Source organism: Procambarus clarkii, chromosome 65 (genome assembly GCF_040958095.1).
Source record: "Procambarus clarkii isolate CNS0578487 chromosome 65, FALCON_Pclarkii_2.0, whole genome shotgun sequence".
NCBI classification, from domain to species: domain Eukaryota; kingdom Metazoa; phylum Arthropoda; class Malacostraca; order Decapoda; family Cambaridae; genus Procambarus; species Procambarus clarkii.
This window is the reverse complement of record NC_091214.1, coordinates 24754236-24767104: the sequence shown is the minus strand read 5'-3', so window position 1 is coordinate 24767104 and position 12869 is coordinate 24754236. Positions and strand designations below refer to the sequence as shown.

Genomic DNA, 12869 nt, shown 5'->3' with positions numbered 1-12869 from the left:
ATTTTCAACGCTAAATTTCCTGCTTAGCAACAGATTTGCATACAACCACTACACAATATGCCTCGAAAATGCTCATTGGATGGGTTAGGTTGGAGTGGGATAGGTTATACAATGAGTGTGCGAAGGGTGTAGTGTACGAAGGGAGGTGTGGTGGGGTGGTCGTCCACAACAAACTTGGAGGAGGAGGAAGCTGCTGTTCCTCCTGCTGAGGGTGAGCCCGCGAGGTCCCTGGCCGCCTGGGAACACTATGGCCACAGGGCCCTGACTGTGTGGGTTGAGGTGAGTGGCAGTGCTCAGGGCCACCAGGACCTGCGAAGCTGGAGTGCCTGTAGCACTCTGCTCTCTCTCAAGAGGCAGCAACATGGTCCGTATCTTCCTGACCATGAATGGGTCACATCACACTAAACACAACTGACTTTTGCCATGTTTGTGGCCTGAATTCTTATTTACATTAATATGGCTTGTATAGGTCAAGTTGGGGTTGTATAAGTTCTAATAAATATTGTTAATTAAATGCAAATGTATTTATTACAATAAATTTTTTCGTGTAAACTGATTACATTAAATTATCTTCTTGTCTTTCTCTTCAACCTCATTACTTTACATTTTGAGGACTTTGAACACCAGTAACCATTTATCCAGTCATTCCTGCAGCTTGTCTAGGTCCTTGTGTTGTGTTATACAGTCCTCTCTGTTCACAGCGTTCTCACGTGTTCTGTATCGTCGGCTGACACTGTCATGTATGACCCTACCTCCCGTCGCAACCCGCCCACATTACATAAATCAGAAGCGATACTGTGCCGAGGATCGAACCCTGTCGGGACCCACGTGCTACGTCTCCCTGTTCTGACATGCTACTTCTCCCCATCCTGACATGCTACTTCTCCCCATCCTGACATGCTGCTGCTCCCCATCCTGACATGCTGCTTCTCCCCATCCTGACATGCTGCTTCTCCCCATCCTGACATGCTGCTTCTCCCCATCCTGACATGCTGCTTCTCCCCATCCTGACATGCTACTTCTCCCCATCCTGACATGCTGCTGCTCCCCATCCTGACATGCTGCTTCTCCCCATCCTGACATGCTGCTTCTCCCCATCCTGACATGCTACTTCTCCCCATCCTGACATGTTGCTGCTCCCCATCCTGACATGCTGCTTCTCCCCATCCTGACATGCTGCTTCTCCCCATCCTGACATGCTACTTCTCCCCATCCTGACATGCTGCTGCTCCCCATCCTGACATGCTGCTTCTCCCCATCCTGACATGCTGCTTCTCCCCATCCTGACATGCTGCTTCTCCCCATCCTGACATGCTACTTCTCCCCATCCTGACATGTTGCTGCTCCCCATCCTGACATGCTGCTTCTCCCCATCCTGACATGCTGCTTCTCCCCATCCTGACATGCTACTGTCAAATCATGGCATGTGTTTTGACAAAGCTCGTGTTCTATTTCTTAAGACTTAAACAGCATAACATTCAGTTGGGTTAGGTTATATTAGGTTGGGTTAGATAAATAATAAATAAATAAATGTTTATTCAGGTAAAGTACATACATACAAGAGGTTATACAAAAATTTATAGATTTATAGATAGAGCTAGTACATACAATGCCTAAAGCCACTATTATGCAAAGCGTTTCGGGCAGAAATCTTTTGAAATTTGTCAATGCATGAAATAAGGCAAACTGAGTGCAGTTCTAGGATTTATAACAAGAAGCGTCAGAACCACATTATGTCGGATATATGATTGGGATTTAAAGGGACTAAGGGAATATACAGGTTTCTGAAACTATCGAAACAGGTCAGAACCCACAGTACACTAATGGGTCCTGTCTGGAGAAATTTAGTTTTTAAGTGATATAGGGAAATACTAGTTTGGAAATGAAATTGTCGTAGATGAGTGGAATGGGCTGCCAGTTAACATTGAGACAAACAGTTCAATAGGTTTCAAGGATAGATTGGATAGGCACATGGGTAAGAGGGGGTGGGGATGGATTTAAATTGGACAAACATATAGTAAGGGTCAATACTTCCCTATAGTGCTTCCCAATCCTTTTACCTCTTGATTTATCCATCATAATTTGTCCTCTCTCACTACAATCCTGTTAAATGTTTATCAGATAGTGTACCCTCTGATCTAGTCTATTATCATCCCAGATATTTGTATCATCCTTTTGTGGGAGATGGTAAAAAACTTGTAAGCATTAATACGACGCAAGTTACTTGTTCTACTCTCCCCTGCTATATCTTGCTGCTGTATCTTGCATTCCTTTTATAAGACAAAACTTTGAACATTCATTTTAAGTAATTTCCTGCTTGAAATGACATGAAAATAAATCACGAGTTTCAAAAGAATTATTTTTCTGCTATGGATTCTTGTCTGTGACTAGGTTAACAGGGAGTGGATAAAACCTTATGCAGACAGCGAGTCACAATAATTGACTTAAGATACGAAGACTAAACCTTATTTTGATCATATATACATGTAGTTACATATATACAAAGAATGAGGTGATTTGATAAAATGCTATGCCCAAGATTACCATCCGAGTGCCGGCGGGGAAGTGGTTCAAATAGCTTCGGCTATCACTTCCTTATGTCCGGTCGTGATGGTCAAGCGGATTAAGGCGTCCCTGTACATACCAGTTGCGTTGCTCCTGGCAGTATGGGTTCGAGTCACTTCTGGGGTGTGAGTTTTCAGTTGTATATAGTCCTGGGGACCATTCAGGCTTGTTTGCATACATGTAGTTGATTATGGTTTGTTATGCTTGCAGATTTTATCAGAAGAGAAGGAGAGAAGACAAGCAAAATGAGTAACATAAAGATGAATCAGTTCGTGGTGGAGCTGAAGTCTCGGCATGAGGAGATTAGGGTGAAGGCCGCGTGTGATCTTCAACGCTATGTCACCACTGAACTCAGGGAGGTGGGTCTTTTGTCTTAAGACATTTTTCTTGTCTCATAGTCATTAAATCTTTAGATATTAAGGATATTACTTTTTCAGATTTTAAAAGGCAATTTGAATATAGACAAGTGATGTCCTTCAGTAAATCTAATTTCTGAATTATATAGTTAATACTGTACAGTATTGTATGTGCAGAATGTATATATGGTACCGATATATATATCTATATATATATATATAATATATATATATATATATATATATATATATATATATATATATATATATATATATTGTGACGGTAACGCGTTGGTGTTCGGCTGTTTAAGGCTAGGGGTATGGCCTCGTCACATAGTTATAAAAAAAAAATAGAAAAACTGGAACTTCGTCTGTGGTAAGGTAAGGAGAAGACACACAAAACACAAGTAAAACTTTAACAATGAAATTTTAATTACGTTAAATAAATCAAAACATGAAAATAATGCACAAACAAATTCTTATAATAAAATCAATGAATCAAAATAATAAGAATTCTTAAATGACAAAATGAAAAGTTACGTTAAGGCAAAATAACAAGAAGTGCAATACAACAGTAAGTGGGAGGTGCTGGAATATTGGCTTAAAGCCACCACCTCTCTCAGTACACTCTAGAGTCTAGCTGGGAGGTGTGCTGGCTACGAAAGCACGGAACATTCTGAAGACTGATGTTGGGGCGACCCCAGACATCGGGTAGTATTGGGGGGCGAGTGCAGGTGCAGCCAGACCGGCGACCAATCAGCGGAGCCGTAGCGATCAACGGGTAGTTTGGTGATTTGGGTCCGAACAGGTGGCGGGCTGCATACGTTTCTGCTCACCCTTGCAAGCCTTGCTGGTGCTGGTGTTGTCGTTGTTGGACATTTCTTCCATAGTCTTTTATATAGTTGTGAAGACGTAATTATGAAGGGAAGAGCAGGCTCAATCTCTTGAAGGAGATTATCGTCACAACTCTCCCCCGAAGCCTGCGGTTCTGGAAGAAGTACGTCGTTATGTGGTGGAGTAATGGATGGAGTTGCTTCTACTTCATAAACTCTGGAGAGATCATGGGCTAAGATGTTGTCAGACTCTTGGTATAGCGTGTCTCCAGGTTGAATTTCTGCAGGTAGCAAGCCCATAGTAGAAGACGTTGAGATGAGAAGTGGGCGTGCTGCAGGAGGTGTAGGGTGGTGTGGTCCGTATTGATGGTGGACCGAGCATTTTTCAGGTGTGGAGTGAAGTGCTGAAGCTTCAGGATGAGGAAGAGTAGCTCCTTGCCAATTGTTCCGTAGATCCTTGTAGCAGTAGTCGCTGACAGGTGTATTCTTCTCGCCTCGTTGCTGCATCACGACACCACCCACGTCGGTACCATTGGCGTCGACATGGAGGATGAAGGGCTTATCTGACGAGGTGAGAGTGGAATTAGAAGAGGGCATAGGAGCACGATTATTATCCTGAAAGCATTTGGGAAGATCATTAAGGATTTTGGAATTAGAAAGCGCCGACTCCTTGTCAGTGCTTTCGGGAGAAGAAGCCGGGATGGTCTCACTGTGGATGTAGGGTTCTGTGAAGGTAGAACAATTAATCAAGACAGTGGGAGGAGTACCATTATATTGCTTCAGGAGGTTGACGTGGCACAGCTGGGTCTTCCGCCGCCTATCTGGAGTCTCTATCACATACTTATTATTATTCCTGCACTCTTTGACGCAGTAGGGTCCTGAAAATCTGTTTTGTAAAGGTGAACCTGGGATAGGGAAATAAGCAAGGACGAAGTCTCCCGGCTTGAATTTTCTTACTTTGCTGGTCTGGTCGTAATGAGTCTTCATTCTCACCTGGGCTTTCAATAGATTATCATGGGCAAAGCGGTGGACTCTCTCTAGAATGTGCTGAAGGTTTTGAAGAAACTGGGGCACATTCTGATGCTCACTGAAGGTGGCATCTCTGAGAGAGTCTTTGAAAGCCTTAAGGGGAGTACGGCACTTACGGCCGTAGAGCATCTCATAAGGAGATACTCCTAGGGACTCATTGGGGAGACTTCTGAAAATACACATTATTAGGTCAATCTGCTTATCCCAATCCTTTGAGGTTTCACTACAAAACTTTTTCAAGAGTGCTTTGATGGTCTGATGACTACGTTCAAGAGAACCCTGTGAAGCAGGATGATAGGGGCTGGACAATACCTGTTTGATGTTGAACTCCTCCAGTGTCCTTTTGAAGAGATCACTGGTGAAGTTGGTGCCACAGTCACTTTGAATCTCCCTGGGAAATCCGTATTGAGTGAAGATCTTCAATAGATGTTTGATAACCGTAGCAGCCGTGATGTTCTTCACTGGAACTGCTATGGGAAATCTGGTGGTAGGACACAGGATGGTTAGGATGTAGGCGTTACCTGAACTGGTCCGAGGTAAAGGACCGACACAGTCTATTATGAGTCTGTGGAAAGGTTCCGCAGGCACCTGTATGGGAATCAGTGGTGCTCTGGGAATGGAGACGTTCGGTTTGCCTGCCATCTGACATGTATGACACTGTTTTACGTACTGTTTGACGTTATTTACCATACCTGGCCAGTAGTAGTCTTGGCGAATCCCATGGTAAGTCTTGTTGAAGCCGTAGTGGGAGAATGCTCCATGGGCCAGGTGTAGAATAGTGGGCCGCAGGCTGGTGGGAATCACAAGTTGTTCGGTGTTGGCCCAATCGTCCTCCTCCTTCAGTTTACTGGGTCTATATCTGCGGTAGAGCAAGTCGTTCTCTAGGAAGAACCCAGGAATACTGTCGGGTTGAGTCTCAGCCTGGAAAAACAATGGTGTTAAAGTAAGATCTTCCCTCTGCAACTTACGGAACTCCAACTTGGTCAGATGCGGGGGTAGTTTCTGAGGGTCTTGAGGGACAGCGGTAGCAGTAGAGTCGGCTGGCTGTGGACGTGCGGCTTGTGCACGGGTGGTCACGAGAACCGGAGGAGAAACATCATCACTCTCTTGAACCTCTGCTGGAACATACTCGAGAATAGGATTACTTGGCACAGAGTTACACACCTGGGGTTTGTCCATGACGATCAGGTTGGTTGGTTGCAGGTCTTCTGCCAAGTCGTTGCCTAGGAGAAGTTGCACTCCAGGCATGGGAAAAGGCTTTTCCCTGACGGCGACTTGGACTTCCCCGTTCACGTAGGGACAATCCAGGTGGACTCTGGCGAGAGGGTATGGAGTAGTAGCAGTGAGGTCAGTGATGAAGACCGTTTCCCCGGTGTAGACTATGTTGGGCACAGCCGACTTCAAGATGATCGATTGTAGAGCCGCTGTGTCCCTCAAGATCTTCAATTTGAAACGTCCCTCCGGATTTGAACCGTTGGCAGAGACAGTTCCAGTATACAGGTGGTTACTGAAAAGAGAAAGATCATTAACATCAACACCAACATTCATCACAGGCTTACCGGACTTAGGAGGAGTTGGTTTGGGTCGTTGTTGGTCAGTGGTTCCCTTGTATTGAGACTTACCACACTTGTCTATGGTATGTCCATAGAGTCTACAATACTTGCAGTACAGTTGTGAACCAGCTTGATCGGGGCTCACCTTCTCGTAACTGTACCACGACTTCTTACTGGAGGATGGTTCAGGTGTCAGCCGGTGGATGAGGCTGTAAGTGTCAGCCGACTTAGCACACTTCAGGTAGTCGGTTTCTTCTTTATCTGCTAAGTAGAGGCGGACAGGAGGCGGCACACGTCTCAAGAATTCTTCAACAAGCATCAGGTTGACGAGTTCTGTAAAAGTAGAGACATGTGCTGCTTCCAGCCATTTCATGAAATACCTCCGTTTCGTGTTAGCAAACTCGAGGAAGGTAGTGGTACTTGCCTTCAGGTGGTCACGGAATTTCCTTCTATAACTTTCAGTAGAGAGGAGGTAGGCGTCCAACACTGCTTGTTTCAGAGTGTAGTAGTCATTCTCAGACGCCAAAGTACTGAGTGTGACTGCAGCTCTACCTGTAAGATGGACTCTGAGAAGTGTGGCCCATTGGTCGACAGGCCAACTGAGTTGATTAGCAAGGGTTTCAAAGGTGGTAAAGAACACATCAACTTCTGCTTCTACAAAGGATGGCATTAACTTACTTGCATGTGATATATTAAAACTGATGGGAAGATTGGCAGTAGCTTGCTGGCGTTGAGCGAGGTGTGAAGTTTCCAACGTGTATTCCCGTTGACGACACTCAAGAACCAGAGTCGCTTGCTGCTTGTCATGTTCGCGTTGTATTTCCAACTCGCGTTGTTTGGTTTCAAGCTGTACTCGTTCACGTTCACGGAGTAATGCGACCTCGCGTTCGTGTTCTTCTCTCCTCAAAGCAGCTTCGCGTTCTTGTTCGTCTCTCCTCAAAGCAGCTTCGCGTTCTTGTTCTTCTCTTCTCAAAGCAGCTTCGCGTTCTTGTTCTTCTCTTCGTATGGCAGCTGCTCGTTCTTGTTGTTCGAGGGCTTCCCTTTGCTGTTCGCGGGCTTCCCTTTGCTGCTCACGTTCAATCTTAGCCAGCTCTAGTTTAAGTTTCATCGTTGCCAAGTCAGTTTTATCTGCAATATAGTAAGTTTCATGAGTTTCAGAGTCTATCTTACCTTGCTCTAAATAGTAATCCAGCAACAGGTTGTGTAGGTCATTTTTGTTGGCTTGATAGGGAACTTCTAGTTGATACTCATGTGCAAGAGTTTGTAGTTCAGTCCTCTTGGCACGACTTAAAGTCCCTATTTCACCTGCTGGATTTGCACGGAAAGTTTGGAGACGAAACATGGTGAAATTAGCAAATAAAGGTACACGAATGTTCAATAATGAAATGTCAGAAACAGGACAACGTGGCAACTGGTACCTATCCTGTGTGATCTTTAACAATTAACGTTAAGTGAAAGATATTAAATGATTAAATTAAATCAAGGGCGCAGGAAATCTTGTACCCGGTACTCATGTAAGAGAATAAGGGCAAGAAAATCCTACTAACAAATGAAACAAAGTTTCGAAAACAAATGAAACAGTTAAATGCTTCAAAAGTAAAATTGGTAGTCCAAGGATGTAGGCATACCTTGCCAAGTCTCTAAAGGACATAAAGCAAGTTTTTCCTACTGAATTTAATATGATACTTACAGAATTAGCGAACTTTTGTGCTCTGAAAAAATAAGCTAATTCCCTACCGTTGTATGTATCATCATCTCTGACTGACGTGTAGGGGTGCGAGGTGTCAACTGGTGACGAGAACTGCTGCTGAGGTCCCAATTCAGCAACTAAAGTTCGAGCTAGAGGAACTATGGCCCTCTTTGTCCTCCTACAGTCAGATTGCAGAAGATTGGGTACTCTTGACCCGGGGCAGACCACAGTACCAGGGTACCAATATGATGATCTGTCAGAATGAGAAATATTCAAGGGACATAGATGGTAAATACGAGTAATAACATGGAGGGAGAGATGACCAATTAAGAGTATGACTGAGGCCTACAGTCACCACGTAATCCAAAGTTGTCTCACCTTCACTATATGTTACTCTCGTAATGCACAATACACCGCACCTTATAAAAAAATGAAATTGAATGAAAAATAGTAAAGCTACGTTAACAGAGTTAAATACGCTTACCATAAATTACCACTTGGCACCAGTACCTGAGTGAAGCTCCTAGGACAGGCCCCCATATAACTTGTGACGGTAACGCGTTGGTGTTCGGCTGTTTAAGGCTAGGGGTATGGCCTCGTCACATAGTTATAAAAAAAAATAGAAAAACTGGAACTTCGTCTGTGGTAAGGTAAGGAGAAGACACACAAAACACAAGTAAAACTTTAACAATGAAATTTTAATTACGTTAAATAAATCAAAACATGAAAATAATGCACAAACAAATTCTTATAATAAAATCAATGAATCAAAATAATAAGAATTCTTAAATGACAAAATGAAAAGTTACGTTAAGGCAAAATAACAAGAAGTGCAATACAACAGTAAGTGGGAGGTGCTGGAATATTGGCTTAAAGCCACCACCTCTCTCAGTACACTCTAGAGTCTAGCTGGGAGGTGTGTTGGCTACGAAAGCACGGAACATTCTGAAGACTGATGTTGGGGCGACCCCAGACATCGGGTAGTATTGGGGGGCGAGTGCAGGTGCAGCCAGACCGGCGACCAATCAGCGGAGCCGTAGCGATCAACGGGTAGTTTGGTGATTTGGGTCCGAACAGGTGGCGGGCTGCATACGTTTCTGCTCACCCTTGCAAGCCTTGCTGGTGCTGGTGTTGTCGTTGTTGGACATTTCTTCCATAGTCTTTTATATAGTTGTGAAGACGTAATTATGAAGGGAAGAGCAGGCTCAATCTCTTGAAGGAGATTATCGTCACAATATATATATATATATATTATAAATAATACTTTACATCTGAAAAATGAGGATCTTAAATTCATTTCCTTCTTAATTCTGTAACTTAGAAAAGTTACAGAATGCTCTATAATCCTATTAAGTTTAAACTTACGAAAGCTGTGGACAAATGCAGCACTGAGACAAAACTAGTTTTTTTATTTTGAGTTAATTTATTGAAAAGAACTAGTGTGTAATAACTTTTGTTTGATTTTATTTAAATATTTATAGTTGACTAACCTTTGGGAGTACAGTAATTAAAATTGGAAGAAATTGGAGTTAAGTCTACATTTAGTTAGTATTGTAAATACATTTACTACTGTATATGTTGATTAAATTTATAATTTAATTGAAGTGTGATGGTGAGTATTTCTTCGTTAGAATACATATTGTATGGATGATGTTATACTTGTAGTTTCTCCCACCTTTTTCATCATACTGTTGTGTTTTCTCTGGGCCAATGCTTCTCCACCCAATGAAAGTGGAAAATATAGTATGTGATGACGATGATATAATGTTAGTAAATTACAGTATATTAATTAAGTGTCTACTTGCTCCCATAGGTCTCCCTGGATGAACTCCTCTCTTTCCTGGATGAGTTCAACCATCACATCTTTGAGATGGTGTCCTCAAATGACATCAATGAGAAAAAAGGTGGCATTTATGCTATAAGTAAGTATTTTGCATATATAAATTTTTTTTTTATTCAGAATGTTATAAAGTTTGTTTTAATATAGTGTATTAGCATCTAATCCTCTTAACTAAATTTTTTTTAATAATTGTTTAGTCATAAGGATGGGGAGTATATAGTATGTACAGCAATCAAAATCTAATTATGCAGAGCTGTATTGAGTAATATTGAAATAGTGCTGTGTAAAATTTAGCTGTCTTATGCAGTACAGTATCTTGGTACTGTATTCATTGTAACCATTTGGTATTCAGGTGAAAAGTCTGAAAAAGAAAAAAAGAGAGATAGATAAAAAAAAGTACAGGTAAGCTTATGTTAGGTCACGTATGTTAGAAAGTTTAGAACATTTGAGTATGTACAGTACAGTACTGTGAAAGGGAAGAGTCGGAGGAGTTGGTAACCAACTCTTGCAAATTTCCATTGGCGATTCATCACCCATGGCTGCTGCTTTCCTGTTTAAATTCCATGTCTTTCAGTGCTACTTTATTTTTTATTTCTATGGCCTGCCTTCATCATTTCAACCTACTGAATCAACAGGCTGAGCAACTCTAGCTGGGAATAAAAGCAAACCTTAAAAGTATCCACAGCAATCACCTAAATAATCAAACAACAAGAAACTACATAATCACTGCGCCCCTTGTACAGATTCCACCTTGTTTATACGGCTGAGCCTAGGGCTTAAATTCACAATCCATCCCTGTGTATATGCTTTATTATGCTTATAAAGAAATCCTTTTTTTGTGGATGTTTTAAATCCCACTGCAAGATACTAATGTTTCTGTAAATCTGTATAGGTGTTCAGGTATTATATTTTCTAGGTCATCACTGTATTTTCATGCCACACTGCTTATGTATAAATAATTATTGCAGTGAGTCTCGTGGATGTTGATATTGGCCAAACTGGAGTCCGCATCAGCCGGTTTGCTAACTACTTGAAAAACCTTGTAAACAGGTATGTTACTTGTTTTTTTATAATGAGTTTTAATACAGGGAGTTTTAAAGTACTACAGTAATTGAAAAATATTGGAAGTTAAAGACCCAGGGAAATTGGAGGTACTGTACGTGTAATCTTCGTTGCAACTATTCATTATCTTTGATGTCCTGCTCCATCATAGGTCCTCTTTCTCATTGAGGGTTGAATGAGGGGTGGTGCTGACTCTTATGTATGGCTGCAATACGACAGTGCGGTGTAAATGTGAAGAGTTTAAAATTAAAGCAGGAGAAACGGATAATCTGAGAAGAATGTGTGTGGTATTAAGAAAATCAAGTGAGGAATAGAAGAAATGCCATAGAGAAATGTTGAGTGGAAAGTTTGGCAAAAAAAAAAAAAAAAAAAAAAAAAAAAAGCGTGAGAAGAGTGTATTGAGGTGGTTTGGTCATGTTAAATGAACAATCGCTTGTAGATTGGTGAAGGGAATGTGTAGTATTGGAGTGTTTTTGAAGGTAGGAGCAGGAGGAGAGGAATGCTGGGAAGATGATGATTTAAAGAAATCACACAAAATGGTAACTGTAATGGTGACTAATGAATGAATTTGGGATAAATATTTTGTAATACTGCATCTATAACCTTTCACTACAAAAACTATTCATCTTTTTTCTCTGGGTTGATGCTTCCCACCCCATGAAAGTGGAGAACTGGGTAATAATAAATTTATGATTGACATTTGTCCTGTAACAAGTGTCTTCCACTATGTAAGTTGAAAATAGTGTATCCTAAAAGCTTACCGAACTGAAAATCCTATGATTTTATTTAAATGTAACTGTTGAAGAATTGCAGCAGAACTATGGAATCAGCAAGAGGAATGTTAAGATTGTAAAAAGGGGTTCATTAAATGATGGAGAAATGTATAGTACAGTACTGGTAATACTGTTGTAACTTTATAAGAATGGGGTGGCATTACTGCAGGAGATTACGTCCCATCACAACACAGTGACACCTCGACTTGCGATTGCCCCGACCTACAATAATTTCGAGTTACGAGTTAATTTGATCGAAAAATGCGACTCGACTTATGATAGTGTTGTCGACTAACGATATTTGTTAGTACACGTTTGGGTCAACCGAGCGTGTGGTTCCCAGTCACACGGGTCGACCTGCCTCAGTTTACTAGAGTTGCCCGCTTAGTAACGATCACGCCTATAAGAAATTCTGTTTTTGTGGTGATTTTTTGCTTTAGTGTGCTGTGGACTTCTGATGTTTATACAGTGTTCTCTGATTGTGCTTATGGCACCCTTGCTCTTCACTGGTTCTATTCTGTATTTTCTTCCATATCATTCACTCCAGTAAGTTGTGTACAGTATTTAATTTTTCCTTATTTCAGCCCTGACACAGGAGTGATGGAACTAACAGCAAAAGCAGTAGGGCGCCTTGCTTTAGCATCTGGAACATTCACTGCTGAGTATGTTGAAGATCTGGTGAAACGATCCTTTGAGTGGTTGCAAGGAGATCGTAATGAAGGAAGAAGGCATGCTGCGGTAAGGCATAGTATTCGAACACTTTTTTTTAGGTTTGAACTTGGAGATCTTCAGTTTTTTCATTAATGAGAAAGAAATTACTTGTGTATCTGTCTGTCTGTCTTATCTTTTATCTTCTTTTAGGGCAGTTATTACTTAATTGTTAAATGATTCATATAGAGTGGGAAGGCTCAAAACTGTAATGTAGGTATTTAGCATCTATGATCGTGGTAGGGGTGGAGTAGAGTGGTGCTGAAGGAAAAAATCTCATGTGAGGGGTACAAGGAAAATGAGGCTCATTTAGATAGGCATTCTGAAGAATTTTAATGCATGGTCACTCCATAAACTTTGAGCTAGAACTAACAAGATGGAATAATTCAAAAACAGAACAAATTATGCAGATAAAGTACTGTATTAGGATGTTGTGATCCACATCCCACCACTTTGTGAT

At 41.5% G+C, this 12869-nt stretch overlaps 1 protein-coding gene across 1 annotated transcript in view; it reads left to right on the top strand.

Moving 5' to 3' along the window:
- The first annotated feature begins 113 nt into the window (after positions 1-113).
- Positions 114-12869, top strand: part of mTor (serine/threonine-protein kinase Tor) — a 56656-nt gene continuing 43900 nt past the window's right edge. The window contains exons 1-5 of the mRNA XM_045763213.2: positions 114-279; positions 2776-2924; positions 9840-9948; positions 10835-10916; positions 12286-12439. Coding sequence (XP_045619169.1) covers positions 2811-2924; positions 9840-9948; positions 10835-10916; positions 12286-12439 — 459 coding nt within the window. The 5' untranslated portion in view covers positions 114-279; positions 2776-2810. The remainder of the gene's footprint in view (positions 280-2775; positions 2925-9839; positions 9949-10834; positions 10917-12285; positions 12440-12869) is intronic.